General features: G+C 44.5%; 2 protein-coding genes across 2 annotated transcripts in view; both read right to left on the minus strand.

Annotated features, from left to right (window-relative positions):
• Nucleotides 1–25602, minus strand: LOC308570103 (prostatic acid phosphatase-like). The gene is made up of 11 exons (XM_081164795.1): nt 25372–25602; nt 22245–22340; nt 20278–20364; nt 19353–19505; nt 13560–13658; nt 12399–12503; nt 10369–10501; nt 5905–5987; nt 3461–3567; nt 2469–2638; nt 1–282 (listed from the first exon to the last, which is right to left on the minus strand). Exons 1-11 carry the CDS (start codon nt 25525–25527, stop codon nt 248–250), a joined length of 1224 nt encoding a protein of 407 aa, XP_081020921.1. The 5' UTR covers nt 25528–25602; the 3' UTR covers nt 1–247.
• Nucleotides 1–25838, minus strand: part of LOC308570119 (prostatic acid phosphatase-like) — a 269185-nt gene that overhangs the window by 35511 nt on the left and 207836 nt on the right. The gene's annotated exons all lie outside the window — the stretch shown is intronic.

Here is a 25838-nt window from a genome sequence, read left to right on the forward strand (position 1 = left end):
TTCTTTATTTAAAGCAATCTTTATTGTTGAAGTGTTATCAGGCAGTGGGATTATTATTATTATTATTATTATTATTATTATTATTATTAATCCAATGCAGCCTTTAAAAAGAGACCCTTACATTTGCGATTTGGGCAGCATCACATTTCAAGGTGTTGCAGAAGGTCAGTTTACTCTTCCATCTTGCTTCTTTCCAGTTAGGCATCTTCTTTCTTTCTTTCTTTCTTTCTTTCTTTCTTTCTTTCTTTCACAAAGCCTGCTCATTTTCTTGGGAACATTTTCCTGTAAGAAACAATTAAAAGGCTATTGCAATATTCTTACTTATCCCCTCATCCTTTTCATCTTCCCCTTCCTTGGCTTTCGGATTTTGTGGCAGCAAAATGCCTATTTTAGGTAAGTTATGTTAAAGGCTCTGAGGCAGCCCTAGAATTGGTAAACTGTAGATTGTGTAGCCCAATGCCTGATATCGGGAGAAGAGGGCTCAGAATCAGGCTGGATGAGAAACTGCAGGGACAAACAGGTACTGCACCTGGCGTTTGCCCCCCCCCCCAGTCCAGCTACCAAGATTGTGCAAGTGGTAAGAAAATCAGTTCGGGGTGGATGGAACTGTGAGTTTCACTTCTTTCAGTTTCTCATTTTTCCAGGTTTAAATTCAGCTCTCCACACTTCCGCAGCAATTTTTAAAACGTGTTGTTGTTTTTCAATCCTGATAAAAACCTGTCAGCATTTTCGTGTGGATTTCTATTAATAAACATATTTCTGTATACCTAATGTACACATTTTTGCAGAAGAATCTGTCCATTTTATAGTGCATTTTGATCACATGACCTGGCTCGAGAGTCATGATTAAAATATAGATGTTATTAAAAATAGGTTACATATTTAAAAAAGGTTTCATATGTATTGTTGCATGCCACCCCAATCTCCGAGTGGTGTGAGATTCCCGGGGTTCCAGGCGCTTACCTAGGGTTTATGTTTCCTTCAGAACAAGGCACAGCAGAGACTGTGGTGTCTTTATGATATATAGTTTATTTACACATATATACAACCTGAGCCTACGATGGAGGGGTTCACAGCATTAACACCCTAATAGGTTCATTTCTCCCATAACTGCAGTCTTGGATTCAAGCAGAAATCAGACATTGCTCTGACTCTCTCTTCAGCTTGCTGCTTTTCGTTTAGTTCACATTCCTGCACTCTCTGTTCTCGTCTTTCTAACTACTGCAAGTTGAGGGAGGGGCCCCATCAATTTGCCATCTCGCACAGAGCCCCTTTCCTTTGCTCCCCTAATTGCTCATCTCCCAGGCGATCACCTCATCATGAAGGTAAAAATATAAAGGGTAAAGGGACCCCTGATCATTAGGTCCAGTCGTGACCAACTCTGGAGTTGCGGCGCTCATCTCGCTTTATTGGCCGAGGGAGCTGGCGTACATGTGGCCAGTACATCTGGCGAACCAGAGCAGCACACGGAAACGCCGTTGACCTTCCTGTCGGTGCGGTACCTATTTATCTAATTGCACTTTGACGTGCTTTCGAACTGCTAGGTTGGCAGGAGCAGGGACCGAGCAACGGGAGCTCACCGTCATGGGGATTCGAACCGCTGACCTTCTGATCGGCAAGTCCTAGGCTCTGTGGTTTAACCCACAGCGCCACCCGCATCCCATCATGAAGGTAGCCTGGCTTATATTTTAACACTTGCTTGATCCAGGGATTATAATGGTCTCGGCATAGAGCCTGCTCTCCCCTCCCTCCAAACTCATAACACTATTTTTGAGCTAACGATATTGCCTCTTCTCCCCCAAATTGTGACATCCATGTGTGATTTATCACTCATATTTATTGTTGCTTTTCCTCTCCTGCCTGCTGCCACAATTAGCCCCCCTTTTGTGGCTTCTGATTACTGCATTTTCTGGGTGGTCACCAGCCAGTTGGGGAACTATACAATGAAACAAGATGAGATCACAGTGCAACGCAGACAATCATGTTTGTCGATGTGATGACATCACTGGAGGGCAAACAAAACTAACTGGCAATGCTTTTTTGAGCAGCACTGTCCAAATGGTGGCCACTTTTGCCTTGAGTAATCAACTGCTCACATCTGGGGCGGATCTACACTCATGGTTTATAATGTTAAGGAAGGATTAAGGAATGCTTTTCATAATGTGGTGGTCACATTACGTTTTGCTTGTAACATTAATAATGTGTTATTCAAATGTGACACCAAAGGGTGCTGCAGAGAAACCAGGAGCCAGCAGTAATGGAAACTGAATTGCTATGGAGGAACATTTTTTAATTCACCAGTACGCCCTGTGACATTTTAGAAAGATATATCTAATATTGTTCTAATAATGTTAGAAAGGTCAGTGTAGATCCAGCCCTGCTTTCATATTGGTACAATAGCCAATATACAGCTCTCAGCCATTTCTGTACTGATGATCATGTGTGGCTAGCTAAGGAAATTACAATACCTTTTCTTTTTTCTACGTTCCCGCATGCATTGGCCCAGTCGTCTACTAGGATGGGAGAAACCAGGTCAGCAAACTTTGGCAGGGGACACGCAGATGAGCAACCAGGAAGAGTTTGTTGATAGGGGTCCTTCATAGTGTGATTCCGAAAATACATTTCAACGGTTTGCTCTCTGATTTGCAGAACCAAGGAAAAAAAGAAGAAGGAAAATGTAGCATAAGTTAAATTATAACGATAGGAGGAGTGCTATTCAGGAATGAAATGGAAAGGCCTCAACAGCCACAGTTATTCGAGAACAACTAAACCCAGAGTCTGTAATACCACACAGGCAAAAGCAGATCTCAGTCTTGACCTGGGCAATGTATGGCAATTAAAACCTCTCAGTTGTATTGTAATGAGTCTAGGGTTAAACTAAATGGGTTTTTGGGGGTACCCAGCTATTAAGATTCCTCATAGAAATACATTTTCAGCTCCTGCCCTCCCCAGCTTCCGAAGTGAGGTGAGCGAAAAGTGCATGGGTAGCTCGGGTGGTCAGAGCAAGGTGCTGATAAAGCCAAAGTTGCAGGTTCGAACCCCATATGGGACAGCTGCATATTCCTACATTCCAGGGGTTGGACTAGATGGCCCTCGGGGTCCCTTCTGACCCTACAGTGTTATGATTCTATGACAGGCCCTTTTTGGTTGAGATGCCCTAACATTGATGCACACACACCAAACTCCTGTTTGGTGCTGAGCTTGATGGCTGATATTTTAGGTTGTCCTTATTTATCTATATTGCTGCCCATGTTTTAACCACATTAGCCACTAAGAGATTTAAAAATAAATAAATTCGAAAAGCTAGGTAGACAAAACGCCATTGTGATTCTGGGCCCTAGATTTAAGCCTCATGCATTTTGGGGAACAGTCAGTACATGGACAGTAATTTTAGAATTTGAATGCACACATAACGGGAAAAGTTGCAATTGTTGAGGAAACAATAGAATACAGTACTTGCCCATTATCTTCTTGATACAGTTCAAAAAACTGGCAAGCTGCATATGGTGGCAGCTTTTCGTTGTAGATATTGAGTGCCATCTGCAAGGCACCAAGTGTAGTGTCGTGCTGTGAAAAAGAAACCCAAACATACATCTGTAAAGTTTTGTGAATGAAGGCAGCTTCTAAAGGTAACTACAGTGGTACCCCGCAAGACGAACGCCTCGCAAGATGGAAAACCCGCTAGACGAAAGGGTTTTCCGTTTTGGAGGCGCTTTGCAAAACGAATTTCCCTATGGGCTTGCTTCGCAAGACGAAAGCCCATAGGGAAATCTCCGGGGACCTCTTTTAAATGCTAGCGGTGGGGAGCAAAGCCTTTCCCCCCCCCTCCGGCCTTCAGAAGAGGTCCAGGAAGGCTGGCGGGGGCCGAAAGGCTTTGCTCCCCAGCGCCAGCATTTTAAAAGCAGTCCGGGATAGCAGGGAAGCGCTTCCTGCTATCCCGGACGGCTTTTGAAGGCAGGAGAGTCTCCGCCAGCAGCGGCAGCGCTGCCGCTGCTGGCGGAGAGATCCGCGAAGCCTGGGCGCGCTGCGCGCAGGCTTCGACATGCCGGCAAGTCTCCGCCAGCAGCGGCAGCGCTGCCGCTGCTGGCGGAGAGATCCGCGAAGCCTGGGCGCGCTGCGCGCAGGCTTCTCCATGCCGGCAAGTCTCCGCCAGCAGCGGCAGCGCTGCCGCTGCTGGCGGAGAGATCCGCGAAGCCTGGGCGCGCTGCGCGCAGGCTTCTGCATGCCGGCAAGTCTCCGCCAGCAGCGGCAGCGCTGCCGCTGCTGGCGGAGAGATCCGCGAAGCCTGGGCGCGCTGCGCGCAGGCTTCTGCATGCCGGCAAGTCTCCGCCAGCAGTGGCAGCGCTGCCGCTGCTGGCGGAAAGGTCCGGGAAGCCTGGGCCAGACAGCTTTTGAAGGCAGGCGGGGGGAGCAAAGACTTTCGCCCCCGCCAGCCTTCAGAAGAGGTCCAGGACCTCTTCTGAAGGCTGGCGGGGGGCAAAAGTCTTTGTCCCCCCTGCCTGCCTTCCCAGGGGCTTTTAAATCGCCCCGGACAGCGGAGAAGTCCTCCGCTGTCCGGGGCGATTTTAAAATGCCGCCCGCCAGCATTTTAAGATCGCCCCGGACAGGGGAGAAGTCCTCCGCTGTCCCGGGGTTTTTTAAAATGCTGGGGGTGGGAAGAAAAGCCCTTGTCCCCCCCCCAGCCTTCAGAAGAGGTCCGGGGACAGACTGTCCCCGGACCTGGTCTGAAGGCGGTTTCCCTAGGAACGCATTAATTGATTTTCAATGCATTCCTATGGGAAACCGTGCATCGCAAGACGAAAAAACCGCAAGACGAAGAGAATTGCGGAACGAATTAATTTCGTCTTGCGAGGCACCACTGTATTGGTGATATTGCTAATTTGAAAACTTTTCATTAATTGCTAGATGCAGAACACGGTTCAGCAGACTTGAGAATGTATAACATATCTTCTTCCTTCACCCATTCTCCATCTCTCTCTCTCTCTCTCTCTCTCTCTCTCTCTCTCTCTCTCACACACACACACACACACACAGAAAGATACAGACAGACAGAATCTAGACACATATAAAAAAAGTTGTGAAAATGCTTTTCTAAAAAAAAAGTTTGAAAAATATATAGAATTTGCCATAGCTCACCATCACCATCTAGTGTCACATTTGTATAATGCACTTTAAAGGTAAAGGTACGCCTGCCCATGTGGGCCAGTCTTGACAGACTCTAGGGCTGTGCGCTCATCTCACTCTAGAGGCCGGGAGGACAGCGCTGTCTGGGTCACATGGCCAGTGTGACGAAGCTGCTCCGGCGAACTGGCACCAGAGCAGCACACGGAACGCCGTTTACCTTCCCGCTATAAAGCGGTACCTATTTATCTACTTGCACTTAAGGGTGCTTTCAAACTGCTAGGTGGGCAGGAGCTGGGAACGAACGACGGGAGCTCACCCCGCCGTGGGGATTCGAACCGCCGACCATGCGATCGGCAAGTCCTAGGCGCTGAGGTTTTACCCACAGCGCCACCCGCGTCCCATAATGCACTTTACAGCACACTTAAAACTTTTTATTTGCAGCTGTAGAGCTGAATCCACAGAGACGGAGAGAGACAGGCCCGTTTTCTCATTACCAGGTTCTGACAAGTACATTTGGTCTCAGGTTTGCTAGAGAGTGAATAGGTTCTCGGGGCTTTAAACTTAAAAGCCAGTTTGATGCAGTGCGGAATCCTGCACAGATTTAAACTGCTTAATGCTATAATCCTATACCCACGTACCTGGGAGCAAGTCCCATTGAACTCCATGGGATTTGCTTCAGAGTGGGCTTTTCTAGGATTACACAGTAAATTCCAATTGAGATTGATCAGCCGAACTATGCCCACAACTTCAACCAAAGTTTTTAGGGGGAAATATACTCACTGCAGAATAGACGAGCATTTTCCTCTTTTCTGAACCTTTAGCAGCCCTGGAGATTTTTTCTAGAATATTTTTCACAAGGAGACCTTAGTAGAAGTGAGATAGTGTTGATATTGATGTAGAAAAAATACTGCAAAATTACGTACTAAACCTACAGTCTGAATCTCACTTATCTGGCAGTAAGCGCCATTGAATTTACAGAGGAATGACCTCTTGAGTAGTCAAGGTTAGGATTGCCCTGTAAATTGTGAGGTTTCTATACAGGATAGCATAGAAAGGAGCAAAAAAAGAATTGATTCAATATAATAATGAATGGCAATAATATATTAGCCAATTATGCAATCTCCAGCAATTAACAGGGTCACCATCCCACCAAAATTGTCATTGGTCTCTCTATAACCAGGCCTTTGGCTGATTAAACATTCTATGTCCTTTATAATGTGTTTGTGAGAGGTGGGTTATATTGGTTTGCTTTTGTTATATTATGCATTTTGTGTTGTTGCTTTGTATTTTTATCTTGTGAGCTGCCCTGTGCTCTTTGGATGAAGGGCAGTGTTTAAGTTTAATTAATTAATACTTGTTATTCATTGGTCAACAGGAGTGTCAAGCAGATGTTTAAAAGCACATTCCTATACAGTACATGTCTACCAAGAAGTAAGTCCTACTGAGATCAATGGACTCACTCCCAGGTAGGTGCATACAGGAATGCAGCCTGTTTCTCCAAATTGAAATAAATGGAATTTATCAGTACTTAACTTCAAATCTGATGTGTTTTATAGCTTTGAATTAAAAACTGTCAATAGTTACTAGAATAGTTTTGCTAGATTGTCTTTCTGTTGCCTCTTTCTATATGAAATGAAAAATCGCCAAGAGTGGCAGCTATGTCCTTATAGCATGGGAAACAAGCACTCAAGCGATTACATATAAATATGATGTAATTCCAAATCCAATCATCAATCACTGATAGCATGCAATTAGCAAGTGCCCTGGGTGAGTTGTGAGTCCAATACTGGTGCTATTTTCAACTGTGATTCTCACTGGAATATAGATAGTTATGCCCAGAGATCATGATAATTCAGTGTGTATCTAAACGGACGCTGTACAAGCCCTTATATCTCAGTGAGATCATTAAAATCATTTAGAGGACCGCTGCTAACTGTCCCTTACATTGTTGTTGTTTAGTCATTTAGTGATGTCCAACTCTTTGTGACCCCAGGGGAACAGAGCACTCCAGGCACTCCTGTCTTCCAATGCCTCCCACAGTTTGGTCAAACACATGTTGGAAGCTTCAAGAACCATCCAACCATCTCGTCCTCTGTCGTCCCCTTCTCCTTGTGCCCTCCATCTTTCCCAACATCAGGGTCTTTTCCAGGGAGTCTTCTCTTCTCATGAGGTGGCCAAAGTATTGGAGCCTCAGCTTCAGGATCTGTCCTTCCAGTGAGCACTCAGGGCTGATTTCCTTCAGAATGGAGAGGTTTGATCTTCTTGCAGTCCATGGGACTCTCAAGAGTCTCCTCCAGCACCATAATTCAAAACCATTAATTCTTTGGCGATCAGCCTTCTTTATGGTCCAGCTCCCACTTACATACATCACTACTGGGAAAACCATAGCTTTAACTATACGGACCTTTGTCAGCAAGGTGATGTCTCTGCTGTTTAAGATGCTGTCTAGGTTTGTCATTGCTTTTCTCCCAAGAAGCAGTCTCTTACATTACAGGGCTCAACTAGAAGTCAGGGCATTTAACACTGCTGAACCAATGCTGACTCAGAAGGCAGCCTCGCTTTTGAGTTTCAGGCTTCTCATGAAGATCTTTTAATGCTGACAGGTCTTTGTAGCTGTTTAATTTTTTGTTTTAGCCGGTCACCTTAGTGATTATCTGCATTTTATTATTTTTTTATGGTGTTTTATGTTTTAACGCGGTACACTAGCCAGATATTTTAGGGTAGGGGCATATAGAAATACTTTTATATACAAAACAAAACAAAAACAAAAAACCCCAGCAACAATAAGATGTGACTTTAAATTTCCCATTTTAAGAAAATTACATTTCAAATGTAAACAGTCACAGACTGTTTCATTTTCATCACTACAACATATTTATGTTTCCTGAGCCAATTACAGATTTAGAAAATATATATATGATACAGTAGTACCTCAGGTTAAGAACTTAATTCGTTCCGGAGGTCTGTTCTTAACCTGAAACAGTTCTTACGCAGAGGTCCCACTTTAGCTAATGGGGCCTCCCGCTGCCGCTGTGCGATTTCTGTTCTCATCCTGAAGCAAAGTTCTTAACCTGAGGTACTATTTCTGGGTTAGCATAGTCTGTAACCTGAAGCATCTGTAACCTGAGGTACCACTGTAATGAGATATTTAGAAATAAATACACTTACTGCAGCATCACGAGTGTGATGAAATAATATAAACATAAGTACTGCGAGACAACTAAGGCAAAGCTAGAAGGGACATGATCCAACCAAAGGTAAGCACTTTAGGGACGCAGCCAATAATTTGAAGGAGGAAGGCACGTGAAATGTCAGTGCAATGATGGGAGTGCTCATCTAATACAGTGGGATGAAATTCAGGTCAAGCAACACCTGAGTGTTTTCTTTCATGCCTCAGTTTGTGTGGGTGTTTGATACTACATCATGTTATTTGCATTGAGGTATTAACAGCTGGCACAATCTACTGGGCATATAGGTGATAGATCCGTAAACTGGAAAAGCTGTTTTCAAGTTCCAAATGGTATGTTTTAGCTGCAGTTAAAAGACACTTTGTGCTCACTCAGTTATTTTAAAAACCACATGGCTTTCTAAAAACTGAAATGCGTTCTATGTGGGGTGCCCCAGGGCTTGCCTCAGAAGGTGCATCTGGAGCAGAACATGGCGGTTAGGATGCTAACTGGGCAACCTGTTCAGGAGTGGTTCACCAGGTGGGGCGGAGCCACAGCAATAACTTCCCAGCAGCAGTGACGCAGTGCCAGTTTGATGCTGGGTCCCTGGTGGGAGTGCCAGTTTGTGTCTCTGCTGGTGCACCACACATCCCCAACATTGTTGCTGACTTTGTGTGTGTGTGTGTGTGTGTATTAATATTTTCTTGAAAATTTTATCAAAAAGGTTTCGATAATAAAGAAATAAAGCGATACAAAGAAAAAGAGAAGAAGAAAAATAGACACAAAAATGTGTAGGAAAATATATATGAATACATACGAAAAAATACCCTAACCCACACATTCTTGTTACTGCCAGGAGGTTATTGCTGTTTCTCCGCCTCACCAGGTGAGCAGCTGTTGGACCTATCATCAGCATATAACATCTGTGCTGAGGGATCTACACTGAGGGATCTACCATGGTACTGGGCCAGGTTTAATGTTTTAGTACTGGTCCTTAAGAGCTGGGACCAGGAAACCTGGGAGATTGCTTTATCCTATACAGCGGCACCTTGGGTTACATACGCTTCAGGTTACAGACTTCACTAACCCAGAAATATTACTTCAGGTTAAGAACTTTGCTTCAGGATGAGAACAGAAATCATGCTCCGGTGGTGCAGCGGCAGCGGGAGGCCCCAATAGCTAAAGTGGTGCTTCAGGTTAAGGACAGTTTCAGGTTAAGAACGGACCTCCGGAACAAATTAAGTACTTAACCCGAGGTACCACTGTATATATTAGTGCTGCAGTCATAACGGGAGATGCTTCTTGCATTGTTGCATGCTCCATGTTGAAATGCAGCTTTTAGTGCAGCAGCCCCAGTATTGTGGAACGCCCTTCCAATGGCTATCAGACAGGTGGTGGCCTTTTTGAAACGTTTTCTTAGCGTTATAAACCATGAGTGTAGATCCACCCTGTGTATGAACTTAAAACTCCAGACCACTAGACTATTTCATAACCACACTGAAAACCAGATTATTGCACCGCAGTCCACCTCAGCTACTCCTCAAACTATTCATTTATCATCAAATATTTTTTGCCCGTTTGTCCATTTCCACTTATTTGGAGCCCTCTAGGGCTCGATAGCACCCTGGATTGTCCTAGGAATGGGGTGACTATCCTGTGGCTCTCCAGATGTTTCTGGGATACAAATCCCATAATCCCTGACCACTAGCTGGTTGGCACTGGTTGGAGTTGGAGTTCAACAACATTTGGAACACCATCAGTTAGCCACCCCGTCCCAGAGCCTGCATCCTTCAACTGGAGAGGCAAGGATGAGTTATAAGCCCAGCATATACCACAATAAAACAGCAGAAACAAAATGAACATGTGCTCCTCAACACACTGCTCCACCAGTTAAGATTCTCCATCACTGATTAAAATTGGCTTGCACTGATTAACCCACTAAGGCTTTTTGTTAATTAAGGTTCCAGTTACACCAGCTAAGAGCACCCAAGCCCTAAGGCCTGTCTCGTTTCAGTTAGAGTGTGCTGCAAAGCAAGAGAAGTCAATCACAGTGCCTCAGTGAAAGGGTCTTGGTTACCTCCTTGCAGCCGCGCCTTCTCTTCTCTTTTGTAAATCCCAAATAACGACGACAAGGATAACACGGTCAGCTCAGCCAGTTTTGCCCTCACCTCTTTAGTAGCCCACACAGGAAGTGTCAAATTGTGAATAGACTGCAATAGAAAGAAGCACATTACTCTTATTTTTGAAATACCTCATTTTGTAGCTCTGCTTTTTATTGCCATGTTGGGCCATTGTTTCTCTCTCTCTCTCTCTCTCTCTCTCTCTCTCTCTCTCTCTCTCTCTCTCTCTCTGTGTGTGTGTGTGTGTGTGTGTGTTGTTTCAGGAAGTACAAATTGCATAAATTCAGATTAAAATGCATACTGAACTATTTCCTCACCCATCTCTACCTCTGGGCTCCTGCCATCAATGTCACACTTGGATTTGCTGTCTGACTCTGGCAGGACCCCAGGATATGATAGCCATGTTCAAATATATAAAAGGATGTCACATAGAGGAGGGAGAAAGGTTGTTTTCTGCTGCTCCAGAGAAGCGGACACGGAGCAATGGATCCAAACTACAAGAAAGAAGATTCCACCTAAACATTAGGAGGAACTTCCTGACAGTAAGAGCTGTTCGACAGTGGAATTTGCTGCCAAGGAGTGTGGTGGAGTCTCCTACTTTGGAGGTCTTTAAGCAGAGGCTTGACAACCATATGTCAGGAGTGCTCTGATGGTGTTTCCTGCTTGGCAGGGGGTTGGACTCGATGGCCCTTGTGGTCTCTTCCAACTCTATGATTCTATGATCCCTCTAAGTAGTAAATCACAGTATAGATTCTACCTTGCTCTCCATGCCGCAAAAAGCTGTTGCAAGCTACATGGTTGATATAGCCCCTGTTCATAGATGGAATAAAAACTAGTAAGGCTCTGGAGGGCTCAAATTTGGGAGTCTGGAAACAAAGCCTGGAAGCTTTATTCTCTGCACCTACGAAGGAAACTTAAAGGCAGAGAGAACAGCGAGTCTAATGCCATCATGTCTGAACAGAAGCGTTCAGGCAGGATCAGGTGATTTGATGAGCCAATAGAGCTCTATCTGGCTTTATATTTTTGCTGTCTGTGGCCTTGATTTTAAGTCTGAGCAAATTTTCATTCAGATCAGATTGAGGTGCCATATACTGGACCTGTTGAGATGTAATGCCAAATGTCTGTTGAGATGTAATGCCCTTATACAGTGGTACCTCGGGATGCGAACGGGATCTGTTCCGGAGCCCCGTTCGCATCCTGAATGGAACGTAAGGTGCGATGGCGCGTCAGCGTGTGCGCAGGTCGCGTTTTGACGCTTCTGCGCATGTGCATGACATCATTTTGAGTGTCTGCGCAAGTGGCGAAACCCGAAAGTAACACGCTCTGTTACTTCCGGGTTGACGCAGAGCGCAACCCAAAAGCGCTCAACCTGAAGCACATTCAACTCGAGGTATGACGGTAATAAGACTCAAGCTCATACAATCTTTCCTTCACCTCCCTGCTGTCTTTTCTTCCGTTGCTCTCTACAAGATAGCAACTTCAGGTCTTGGTTCAATGTCAAACCATAGCTTGCCATTCTATCTGCAAAGACAAACTATGGTTTGTGCTTGTCTGCTAAATCAGGGATGGGAAATCTGTGACCTACCAGTTATGGCTGAACTCCAGCTCCCATTAGGAAAGCAGGGAAAGATGTAGATCAGCAACACATGGGTGTGTGTGCACAGATTATCCTGTTTCAAACCATGGTTTACTGTTACATCTGAACAGCCCCAGTACTTGGTACCTTTCTCTGGAAATCCTACCTTTATCTGAGAAAATATTCTAATGAGTTGCAAAAATATCCACCTTCCCATCATTTTCTAAGCCAAATAAAATTTATATGTAGACAAAACATTCCATAAACTATTATGCACTTGTATATGAACACCTTCACTCCTTTAAATTTTCTTAGGTGCCACTGAATAATTAATTATAAGTCAGGGTTTTCTCCCTGTCTGATGGGAGAACTCAATAAAACTGTAAAGATTTTTTAAAAAGAGAAAAATACCTCACAGAATAAAGTATCCTGTACATGCCAGATTTTGAAGTTGACCAAATTGGTGAGATCTTGAGGGTCATATCCTGAATATAAACCTATGGTTTTTATAAATTCCTGAAAAGAAATGAGAACACGAATACTTCAGATGCAAATCAGACACCAAGATTTTCTAATATTTTCATCGCACAGGTTATGATTCTGCACACTGCTAAGCATGGATAGGTCTGTGGAATGTAGTCACTTGCCACTTAAGATTTCATAGGCTGCAGTTCTCCATATAGGTAAGTCAGATTAATATCCATCTTATGTATTATTACAGGCTGTGTGGAGGATTGTAGCCATAGGCTCTGCACTAACACTGTGGCTTGTTTCAGTTGATCATACCTTGGCTTAATAACTAGCTGAGATATAAACTTAGCCTTGTGCCTGGGTACACAGCAGTTTCCTTATTCCCTTTAAAGTGCACCACAATTTATCCCAGAATTAACCCTAGTTTAATTAACCATAGTTTCTCATTCCATCCAAAGTGGATAAACAGGAAATGCAGCATCTTAAACCAACTTCAAGCATGTTTTAAGACAGGGTTGCCATATTTCAAAAAGTGAAAATCCGGACACAAAAGCTCTTGACCATTTTGGGGGGAAGTTGTTGAGCTTTTTGGGCAAAATCAATCACACTGCCGACATGAGACATGGGTTGCCATATGTATGGATTTTCCTGGACATTTTCCAATATCTGCCCAGACACTGTTTCCAACTGCAGTATTCTGGGTATGTCTGGAAGATTCTGGATGTATGGCAACCCTAGTTTGTGATCCTGGCTTGTTCCGAACTTTCTAAACATAAATTTCTCAGTTTGGAATAATTAAGGGATTATAGTTGACTGAAGATTTCCTGGTTAACACAGGAAGGAAGAGGTGGCATCCGAACACAATGTGTGGGCAAATTACTCATCTGAACTGATAATCTGAACTGGGCCTGTGTTTATTGTTCGGTATGCATAGGTCTTTGCATATAGAAATACTACATGTTTTAAGTAAGCTAGTTTTGATACATTGAGGTTTAATCTAACAGCAATGCAATTACCCACTAGAGTTCGAAATGTCTGGACCCTAGGCTGTAGTGGAAATATTACTGACACAATACCCACCCCCAATCCTGCACAAAGTACCTTGTACGGTTGAATTTTGGCCTGGAATTCACTTGATTTCATCGTTTCCTTCAGAAGTTCCAGGTAGCGTGGACAATTTAAAATTGGATAACGTAATTTCTGAAACAAAAATGACACAACTTGTAACCATAGCTGTCAACTTACAGATTTGAAAATAAGGGACCAGCAGCCTCGAAAATAAGGGGTCAGCAGCCAAAATAAGGAATTTTAGTCAACCAGCTGAAATACGAAGTTAAAAGGGACCAGATAATTTTGGAGAGCAGCGCTGGTTTTTAGCCCTTCGTTTCCAGAGGTTGCTGCTCAGGACACCAGCTGATGAAACACTGCAATTAAATAACTACAAGCAGGAACCACTTTTCGCGAAAAACGACGTCCAAGCCACAAAGATGCTGCTGCAGTTCTGTATCTTTTCTCTCGTGCTCCATCTGCAGCTCTCAGTTCCATCAGGCAGGGCGGGAGGAAGGAGGGGGGGAGTAGAGCCCGAAGTAAACCCACAGATCAGACCATCTATGGTAGTCTACCACTACAAATCTATGGGAGAAGCGCTTGCGGTCCTTCCTCCGCTTTCCCCCTCTATGGTTAGCCCTTGGGACACCTGCCCGTGCCTCCGCCTCTGCCTCCTCCTCCTCCTCCTCTCTCTGAACTGTTTTCTCTATGGTTGCCCTTGCTCTCCTCTCAAGGCTCCTCAGTCCCGGCGGGGAGGGGCTCCCGGGGGCCGAGGCTGGTGAGAGGAGGCTGGAGGGGGGCGGGCTGGGCAGCCAAGCAACACAGTTGGAGCCTCCCTCCTCCCTGGCCGGCAGGGGAGAGGAGCTGCTTCCTTTGAAACCCGGGAAATTTAAGGGACATCATCAATAAGGGACAGCAGCGGGACACGGTGCTGGGATAAGGGACTTTCCCGCCAAATAAGGGACGGTTGACAGCTATGCTTGTAACTGCCTTCTGTCTCACTTCAAGCTTCTCAGCTGGGTTTTTGTAGAGTGCTTATCTCTATGTAGGATTGATGTTTGCCACAATGATGCCATTTCTGAATTATACCTGTCTCATAACCTGCAGGGGTTCATTGGCTTGAAGTCACATGATTTAGTGATCTCGCCATCCATACACATACAGTAAGCCCCACTGAACTCAATGGGAGCTGCTTCAAAATAGACATGCTGTTGACTTCCGGGGAGGCGCCTCCGGCAATGGCTGGATTCCTCTGACCGAGAGGAATCAGCCCCGTGGAAATCTGGGTCTGGCGAACGCGGAGACCCGTTAAAAATCACAGGCGGGAGAAGCCAGTGAGTGTGGGATTCGGTGGGCACCTTTTGCGCCTCCCCCACTCGTGGGGAAACCCGATTTCGGGGATCCGGAGCGACGTGGGGTGAGCGGCACGGTGCTTCGAATCATCTGCTTCTTCCACGGAGTGAAGCCGCATAGCTGTTGTCGGAGAGCACTGACTTTTTCCTGTGGACAATTTGACTCTAAAGTAACTACCCGTGAGTAGAGCTTAATCGGGAAAATTGGATTTTTAAAAACGTCTTTGGCATCGAAACGGGGAAGGTTTAATACAGGAAGTCCGCCTTCCCCTTTTGTAAATAGACTGAAGCAATTGAGGCTGCAAGCTGAAGTCTTGGAAAGTCTTTTGTAAAGACTAAATTTCCATAAGTAAAGAATATAATCCCCCCCTTGGAGGCAGGAGAAGCGCGGGGGGGGGGAGTTGTGGGCTGAGTTTGCCTGCGGAAGAGACCAAGAGAGGCAAAATACCACCGCTCGGACCCTGGGAACGGGCTGCTAGTAGGTCCGACGCTTGGTGGGATGTTTATTGACAGCATTTGGATCGTTCATTGACAGCTAGCATAAGAGAAGATACATTGTTTCTACTGTCTCCAGCAGTGAAAGTAACTTTGAAATTAGTTTTGGGCCGTTTCAACTGTGCCTATAAGAGGATATTATGTATCAATACAAATAGAAACTGTTTCCCTCTAGTGGAAGTTCTTGAAACTGGCGGCTACATAAGATCTGGGCTGGGAAATTTCCAGCGGTAAAATAACACCAGTGAGACTGTGAGATTGACCTTGAATCTATTGAGTGTTATGGCAGATGGGAAAGACGGAATGTCACCAGAAGAGGTCTTAGCGGTTGTATTAGTGAAAATAAATGACTCGCTGGAACAACTTCACAAGAAAATGGACGTGATAAATATGAAAGTGGATGCTGCAAATATTAAAACTGACTTAATGGTAGAAAGTTTAAATAACCTGGGACAAAAGGTGAATACTAATATAGAAACCACCCAGAAATTGATACAGGAATCTATCCTGATACGGCAAACTGCGGATGAAGTTAAGGAGAAAACCCTTGCTGCTGAAGTTAAAGTAATTCAACTGGAGAGAGTCCCATCCATTCAAGGACAACTTTATGAATTCAAGCTGACACTGGTTATGACTGAACTTAAAGAGAAACAGATGAAATTGAGGATCAGAGCCCTACCTGAGGAAAATGTGAATTTACTCAAGGGCAATTGTGAAGGACGTTGGCTTGAAGAGAAGGGGGATTTGGAAACAGGGTTAAATTGGAAGTGGTTATTGTTGGGCCGAGATGTTGTGGTGGGGATGAGGGTTGCTGTGATGTTGGGGATGCTGTTTTTGTTTCAAACATTGCAAGCTTTGGATGGGAGGGATTGTTTCAGGAGGTGGCAGAGGGACGTCTCTAGATTTGTTTGGCAGGGCAGGAAGCCCCGAGTAAAACTTAAGATATTAATGGATGCTAAAGAAGGAGGTGGACTTGCCCTGCCAGACCCCTAAGTTTTGTTGTGAATCATCTGCTTTTTGCTGGCTGAGAGAATTGGCAGAATCCGAGACCAGGGAGAAGAGCTGGTGGAAGAAGACTGGAAGTTTAAAGACTATTTATAGAAATATTGCAAAATTAATGAATGTTAGAACACAGTTGGAATGAAGTTATATGGCTTTCGCAGAAATGTTATAAGGAATTAAGTATAAATAGATCAATAGAGTATTAAAGGGAACAAAATAAGGTTAGAATGTGTTAAGATAATTATAGGATAGAAAACAGGGGAAGATGGAAAGGAATTGCTGAAATAATTAATTGATGTGGAATACAAAAAGGGAGGTGTAAGGAAGTCGTGGAAATAAGCGAACAAAAGATATGACATTGAAATTGTTTAATATGTTTTAAATGGTCTTTGTTTTGTTTTATTTGTCTTATGTGTTAGTTTTGTAGTGTTTTTGTATTGTATTGTGTTGTTTTTCGTTTGTTTGTTTTTCTTTGCTTATCTGTTTGTAGTGTTTAAATTTAAATTTTTGAAAACTCAATAAATATTATTTTAAAACCAAAATAGACATGCTGTTAATATACTAACAGAATAAAGTGAAGATGATCACTGAGATATTTTCTGGTTGTCAGAATGACGTATTGTAACATTGGTCTTGCTTTGTAGAACTAAAATTATCTAAATCTGTTTAGAAACTGCATATTGAGACCTTCCATGTTCCTGTATATTAACGTACATTGCACAACCATGCCATACCAAAATAAAATTATCTTTCTTATTTTGTCCTCTAAGCACTCTTAATTTGAATGTCATTTCCCTCCGGTAATAATATGTCCCATACTTTCCCATACCAGTAAACCAGGTTCACTCATATCAAGTCCCTGCAGAGTTTTGCAGTTGTGAATTGCAAATAAGAAAGTGCCCAACTAATTCCTTAATGTACATAGCAGTGTAATCCTCAGTGAATAAAGGAGATATTGCCAGTTGTGGAGAAGGTGTCACTTGGCACCTTATAATAGTTCCAGTTTCATGGAATGCTATATCCCCAAAGCATTTAACCTAGGAGCATTCCCACCATAAATGCGAGTATGTCCCAAGGGCTTGGCGTCCCAGTGAGGAACTAGAACTCATGTCAGACAGTCTGTGTGGCGTTAAGGAGCGTCTATGAATCAAGGAGTTGAGCCTAAGAAGTTTTGTTCCTTTTTCTATCCTCCCAACATCTGATGCAAACATTGCAGGCCAAAATCCAGAAATGAGTGGAAGACAGATGAGAGAAGGTGGGGAAGAGATGATCAAAATTCTTACTTCTTATCCCTCAAAATGTGTGCTATATAATTCTTGCTTTTCCAGCTTTGGGAATGGCTGCTCAGTGTGGTATCAAGACTGCAGCTCATTTCTGTTTGGCAGGGAAGCATCCCCAGAGTCAAGCTAAATTAATATTCAGTGTTCTCTCTCAATTGATGAGTAAGGCAGCGTGTGGGGAGTTGCACCACCTCAGCCTTCACAAAACTCCCTCACCCACCACTTAGTGAAAAGAGGAACCTCTCGCATTGGTATCAATGGGAGTTTCCGCCTACAAAAAGATAAAAAAAACAAATAAAAAGCTAATTGGCTCTGTGTGAGGAATGTTGTCAGAACTGTGAGGTTGGGCATGGGGTGGTTAGACCTCAACGCCCCACACCCTGCATTGCCTGACACAAGGGAGTTTTGGTGAGGAGATTTTGAGGGGAGAGTTAAGTTCTGAGAGAATTGAGAGAGAAAGAACATCAGCCATTTGCCCTTGCATCACATTTCCTGAGCAGCAGCTCCATAGTGACAGCAATTGAGGCCAGGCTTCCTCAACCTAAGCCCTCCAGATGTTTTGAGACTACAATTCCCAGCATCCCCGACCACTGGTCCTGCTAGCTAGGGACCATGGGAGTTGTAGGCCAAAAACATCTGGAGGGCCGAGGTTGAGGAAGCCTGCTTGAGGCCTACAGTTCAGCGCAGCACAGATTATGTGGCCAGGAATAGGTCTAAGAGATTCACTTGTGGATAACTGCCAGTTATTAGACCCCACATGACTGGTGTAGTAGCTCTTGCCCAACTAAACTGCAGCCGCATGCAACCAACAGGCATCAAAATGAGAACTAATTATTCCTGGCTCTCCTGTTACTTGACAGATGATGATTATGATGACGACTGATGAAACTCTCTTGGTTCGCCCTGGGAAATAACCTGCCTACTGCTGGGAATGGGTTGTAAGGGAGAGCCCAACAAAAGGTTTTGAGGAAGCAATTTGAGACTTGCAAGGGAGACGTGTTTCCATTGTGCCTTTAAGAAAACTCTTTCCAAATGTCCTTTAGTCTCCAAAGCTACAAAAACCTTAAAGCAAGAAAAGATACTGCAGGCTTTCTGGCGCACCATACAGTGTGGCCTAAGATACTGCTCGGATCTTTGCCAAAGCTCCTTGCAGCTCTGAAACATCTCAGTATATTTTGCTGCTTGCGAAAGTCCAGTTGGTGCTACTGTTGTATGAAAAAATATTATAGTAATAGACAGAAAGCTTTATATAGCTTTATATACATGTACAAGCTGTAGCATTATCCTTTCATGAAAACAGTACAGTGGATACAGAGTTGTCTGGTTTTGATGTGCACATTTAAATCAGTGTTGGGATTGGCCCTGATAACAACTACAACATCACACCAGCTGCAACACAGCCAACTGTCCCTGCATGAGGACAAGACAGTTCGCTATGTCAGAACTAGAAGTCAAGGAATCAACTCACTCTCAAAGGTAGCTTGGCCCCCAAATCCTAAATTCAAATGCTATTTCCTTCAGCAGAAAGTAAGGCGGGGCTATAAATAAATGAGCTACAAATGGTAATGTGCTTCTTCTATATGTTGCAGAATCTCTGATTAAGGGAAATGATAATTTTAAATGAACATTTGCATACACTTCCTTCTCGGTATACTGTATTAGGTTTCTGAGGAAGAGCCTGGAAGGCAGACAAAATTGGTTATGACTCTGGTACTCACCGGATTTCTTTCCTTTGGTACAACATGCACTGTGATAGGTTGCCACAGGATTTTAGGATTCCAGATTTGATCACCCGTAGGAGGGTACATACCAGCAAGATTTGCTTGGGCACTCATAATGGTTCGATCACTTTCGGTACTCTGGATCAAAATCTAGAAAGGGTTAAGGGAGTGTGTCAAGACCCAGGATCTGGACTCAGAAACCTCTTCATTAGAAGTGGGAGGGTGTCATGGGATCTGAGGGCATCTCAGCTTGGTAGCCTTTGAGACCCTCTCTAGCAGAGGCCTCTACTGATGAAGAGGAATAAGTGTATAAGGACTGTGCTTCATCTGTTGCCAACCCAAAGGAATGTCTCCCTTTGAATATCATCAGATACCAGAAGCTTGGGATGTGGGTGGCGCTGTGGGTTAAACCACAGAGCCTAGGACTTGCTGATCAGAAGGTCGGCTGTTCGAATCCCCGCGACAGGGTGAGCTCCCGTTGTTCGGTCCCTGCTCCTGCCCATCTAGCAGTTCGAAAGCACGTCAAAGTGCAAGTAGATAAATAGGTACCGCTCTGGTGGGAAGGTAAACGGCATTTCCGTGTGCTGCTCTGGTTCGCCAGAAGCGGCTTAGTCATGCTGGCCACATGACCTGGAAGCTGTACGTCGGCTCCCTTGGCCAATAAAGTGAGATGAGCGCCGCAACCCCAGAGTCGGTCACGACTGGACCAAATGGTCAGGGGTCCCTCTACCTCTACTACCAGAAGCTTTACTCCAGAAATTTCCTTTATGCTACACCCAGAAGTGGCAACCGTTGCTGGAGGAGACTTATTAACACCACTGGAATGTTTGATGAATAATATCAAAACATCCCTTGGGTTTACACAGAATCTGATGTTGTTATGAACCACACCAATCTCTTTCTTGAAAATTCCCTTACCCACCTCGTCTCGTTTATATTCAGCACTCAGGAAGTTTGAGTACCTCTTCTTTATGTATTTTCCAAGTTCATACTGCTGCTGCATTCCAATCTGTGGGAGCAACAATAGATACATGATTTCCTCTTGAAGCCAGAGTTCGGTCTTACGGCTTTTCTAGCCCTTGTGGAGAGCCAAGCATTACCCACCCCGGCTGTTTTCCTAGGCAATGATTGAAGAAATGTGACAAAAATGATCAGAGGCTGGAGAGGATCAGTTTTCCATGCAGGTGGATCCACCATGTGGCCCTTTTGCTCTTAATATGAAACATTTCAGAGCCAGGGGTGGGGAACTGCTTTCTGCCAGAGTGCCGGATCCAGACATAGCAATTCCTCCACGGGCCAGGTCAGTGTTTCCCAAACTAGGATCTCTGGCTGTTTTTGACTACGATTCCTATCATCCCTGACCAATGGTCTTGCTAGCTAGGGATGATGGGAGTTGTAGTCCAAAAACAGCTGGAGATCCAAGTTTGGGGAACACTGGGCCAGGCTGGCAAATGGTAGGGCTGCCCACTTGTCAAGCACGTGACATCAGATGTGAAAAAGTTAAAGCCACAGCTGCAGATGTGCCATTGGGAGTGTGCTCTTGATTGTTTCTTTGGAGCCACAGTTGAACCTTTGGTGCCATTTGAATTTGGTGCCTCTCCCTGTTGCTCTGCGGTTGGCAGGAATTGGATACGCTTGGAGTGAGCAAGAGCTCCTGTGTATCTGATTCCAGTTGAAAGCAGTTACAGATAGGTAGCCGTGTTGGTCTGCCATAGTCAAAATAAAAAAATTCCTTCCAGTAGCACCTTAAAGACCAACTAAGTTAGTTCTTGGTATGAGCTTTCATGTGCATGCACACTTCTTCAGATACACTGTTGCCAGATCCTTCTATATAGTGAGAAGGTGGGGAGGGGTATTACTCAGAAGGGTGGTGGGAATGGGAGATTGGCAGATAGCGGAACAGAGGCATTGGATTCTTATCTCATGGAGAGACCTGGTCTGAACAGAGACATTGGATTCTTATCTCATTATACATGACTAGCCATTTCTCACCTTCTCACCCCTTGCCTTTTCCTGCAAGACCTATTACAGTCGTTAAGAGTCGTCAACAGGCTCATCTCAGCTATCTGCCAATCTCCCATTCCCACCACCCTTCTGAGTAATACCCCTCCCCACCTTCTCACTATATAGAAGGATCTGGCAACTTCTGTTTCAGTGTATCTGAAGAAGTGTGCATGCAGTTGAAAGCAGCATGACAAGGTAAGGTACCAAGTGCAAACGGCACTCAAACTAAAGCTGTGGCTGGAAATGAACAGTTGGCAGTTCACTCCTGGTAGTCCTTTGACTCAACTTCACATGGGACTTGGCTGCAAAGGATTGGTTGGGATTGTGCTCCTGATGCTCCTAATGATTCCTTTGCAACCATGGCTCAACCTTTGGCACTGTTTGCATCTGGTGCCTTTCTCTGTTGGGTTGAATTTGAAAGGGATTTGATACACTTGAGAGTGAATGGTGTTTCCTGTATGCATCTGATCTCTGCCCAAAACATGGCATGAGGTGATCGACAGGTGGGTGCAGCTTGGCTGAAATGGTCTTGCAGGCCAAATAGGATAGCCTAGCAGGCCTAATCAAGCCCATAGCCGGAAGGTTCTCGACTGCTATATCACAGACCCATTGCCCCTTTTATTAGGGCTGTGCACCATATTCACCCGAGTTCCAAGTCCTGAGCCAAATCAGGCACATTCAGAGGGATTTGGGTGTTGGATAAGTCAGGTAGAGACAAGCACTGATCACCACAGGTCAGGTTAGGTGGCCCACTTCAATCTGTGACTATCAGAGAGTGGGGTATCATGTCTCTTAGAGCTAGAATGAAATGTTGTACAAATTCCAAATTCCAGAAGTCTAATTCTTGAAAATTTTCAAACCAAACTTTATGAAAAGCCAACAAACCTTAGTCAGTTGTCCAAATCCCTGTGGCCAGGCACTTTCATTGTGTAGGCTGTTAGGATAGACTTCAATAGGGCTTCTGTCACCATGCCGATAAATCTAGTAAAAGAGAGTGAATAATGCTAAAGTAAAATAGTCTACCTGACCATAAGACACACCTAGTTTTTAGAGGAGGAAAACAAGAAAAAAAAATATTCTGAACGAAACAGTGGATGTTTTATTTTTGTGGCTCATGCTGTGGCCACAGACATGCTATGTGATCTGATGGTGAATTTGGGGTGACCCAATGCAAAAATCCTGAGGATCCATGGGCTTTTACCTCCCCCACCCAGGCAGCCTCCTTTATCTCTAGAGCCCCTTATCTCCCTCCCCAATCGCTTGGCAATCAGCTGCTCAGCGGCTTTGTTTCAACACCCCCTCCCTCTTGTTTGCCTTAGTGTCTTTTCCTTAGCTGGAGCAGTTCTTTGCTTCGCCTTTTCTTCTAATTTTACTCCTCATTGCTTGTTTTAGTATTCTTGTCTCCTCTCCTTGCAAGTTCGCTGTCTTTACCTCCCCCTTCCCAGGCAGCCTCCTTTATCGCTAGAGTCCCTTATCTTCCTCCGATTGCTTGCTGATTAGCTGCTCAGCAGCTTTGTTTCAACACCCCCTTCCCTCTTTCTTAAAAAAAAAAAGCAAGATCTGCTTTTTGCCCATGGGTAATTCGGCTCCTGGGACCACACATTCGCTCCATAAGACGCCCAGACATTTCCCCTTACTTTTTAGGAGGAAAAAAGTGTGTCTTATGGAGTGAAAAATACAGTAATTATAATAGAAATTGGGCGGGGGGGGGAATTCAGCAAGCACCAAAACATAACTTCACTTGGGGGCTAAATATTAATAATATATTATGCCAGCAGCAAACTAGGAAAGGCTGTGAGGTAAAGATGGGGGAAAGTTGAAATAATTTATTCAAGTCTGTTCAGCCAATACAGTTTTAGCCTTCCAATTTACTTTCAGCAACTTGATGAGAAGGATCAGCAGAATTTAACTTGGATGGCTCGCAAGCTCCTTTGTAACACCAGTGATATGCAGCAGTAGCAGTCAGATGATAAGAAGGCATCACTCACCTGACCTCACTTTGCCCATGTTCCTACAGCTCACTGGGAGGTGGAGGAGGAGATGAAGTTGGTGCGATGCAAACACACCAGCAGAGCCATTCTGGGCCTCCTGCCAACGCGTTTGCACCCTGCCACCTTTCCCCTTTTGTTCTACTTGCCAGTAAGCAGAAGCAACATGGGTGGCAGGAGATCAGGTGAGTGCTACCACACCGCTGACCACTACTGTAAAGCAGTTATGGGGAGTGGGCAAAATGAGAGAAAGAAAATAACATCTCCAGGCAATTGAAGTTGCCTTGAAAGCTGCTCCAAGCATGTATCATTGATCTCTACAAAGCCAATATTAGTGGGTTCCCCTCCCCCCCCACCTGCCTTCTTCCACAGAACTCAGATCCTGGGGCATGTGGGTGGGAGCCAGCAGTGGTAGCCCACCCCCCCTTCCTCCTGACCATTCCACTTAACCATTCCCCTCTATCGGAGGACGGAGTTGTGTATGTCCTGCAGCTTGCTGTGCTACCCTTAAGTTAGCCTGCTGTCCTCAGGTGTGGTGAAGAATACTGTTCCAACACTTGTATTAAATAAAAATAAACTTCCAAGCCAGTCAGCTTCTGCCTGTGGAATGCGGGGGTGGGACGGGACCGACTTGTTCTCAGACAGCAAACCGCCTTGGGCTGGTCCTGATTTGGAAAGGATGTGGAAGTAATATATCACCTTGTCCTTATCTGCTCAGCGCTATTTGCTCGTTCTGTTAATGGGGTTTGTTTGTAAAATGCTGGAAGTTCAAGTTCTTCTGCTTCCATGGAACACGCCTATGTATCCACTCCAGCCAAATCCACCTTGCACTTCAAACCAGCTTCAAAGGCACCAGCACTGTGCAATTTCAGAGATTTCTTACTATTACCTCTACCGTATACATTGTCCATAAAATAATAAGGGATGTTATGTGAATCCTTTAATGGGGAAAGCACAAAGCACGGTTTTGCTGGATAATCAGACCTAAGCAAATTGTTTCCCAAAGCATAAAATTGGGGTCTGAACTGAATCGTTACTGCATGTGTATACCCATTGTCTACTTTCTCCAAAAAGTCAATATCCCTCTGAATATCAGTTATGAGGTCTCATGAGCAGGAAAGGGCTATTGCAGCCATCTCCTGCCTTCCATAGGCATCAAGTTGGTCATTGTGGCGACACACTAGACTGGTCTTTGGTCCTATCCAGCAATGTCTTCATGACTTCAGCTGGTTCAATAGTATGTTTTATCCCTTCTATCAGGATGCTGCCCTATGCTCACCTTGTAAAACTGTATATCTATTTACATGTAGGCTGTGATTATCCTCCCTTTGAACCTCATGTATCCGATAGAGCAGTATCTTAACAGCAGCAATCTAAAATGGCTGCTCTTTGGAGTTTGTTTATAGATGAGCTCATTACACTTGAAGGCCAGGAAGCATTTCAATTGTTAACTTTATATTCTTTAATATTCTGATGCATGTTACATCTCTAAAAGCTATAGGCAGACTGCAGGTTCTTGACTAAAGAGGCATAAGCTCCCTCATTAAACACAAGTGCATCTTAAAATAATTCAAGCGACCGGCAGAATGTGTTAGCATCAGTTTTTAATTTACAGTGTACAGTCTTACTGAACTGCGGCCCTCTAGCTGTTGTTGGACTACAACTCCCATCAGCCCCAGGCAGCATGGCCACTGGTCAAGAATGATGGAAGTTGTGATCCTGCAACATCTGGAGAGCCACAGGTTCCCCACTCCTGTAAATGTAGGAGGGAGGAAAACCATGTACTACCCACCATTGAAAGTCTAGTTAATTCATGAAACCTTTGGAGAGCCATACACCAAGGGTGGGCTCCAACTAAGTTTAGACACACTGAAATGAATGGACCCAAGTTAGTCATATCAATTGCTTTCAATGGGTCTTCTCTGAGTAGAACTAAAATTGGACACAGCCCCAAGAATTTCGCCTTGAAGAACCCACAAACCAAATGCATAGTAGTAACGAAATATTTGCTTTCCTTTACTTACTAAGAGCGCAAACACCAGCTCGCGACCCGATGCAGATTGAAGGAGGAGGGAAGCAATGAAGCCAAGCAGGAAGAAGTAGGAACACTTGGAGTTTCTTGCTGGATTTGTTTCTTCCATCCTGGCAGCAGACAGGCAAAAGCTTTGCCTTTCCTGCATCTGCTTTTTAAAGAACTCAAATGGGTGGACACATCATTGGCATTTGCAGGATGATGTGGCAATAAGATGACAACAGACGTATTTCTTAATCGAGCGTCTTTTGAAAAGCTGCAGTGTCAGTCCCAGGCAAGGAGGATAAACAAGGGAGGAGGGGCAAAACCTTTTTCTCTAGAAATAAAATATTTCTCTATTGTGCTGCCAAAGGCAGAATCCCATACCTTTCTCCTCCCCTCACATCATGTAGGAGTGTGTGTGTGTGTGTGTGTGTGTGTGTGTGTGTGGATTTGTATATGATACAGAGCAGAAGATGA

This window comes from Podarcis bocagei (assembly GCF_964188305.1).
Source record: "Podarcis bocagei genome assembly, chromosome: 12".
In the NCBI taxonomy this organism is placed as follows: domain Eukaryota; kingdom Metazoa; phylum Chordata; class Lepidosauria; order Squamata; family Lacertidae; genus Podarcis; species Podarcis bocagei.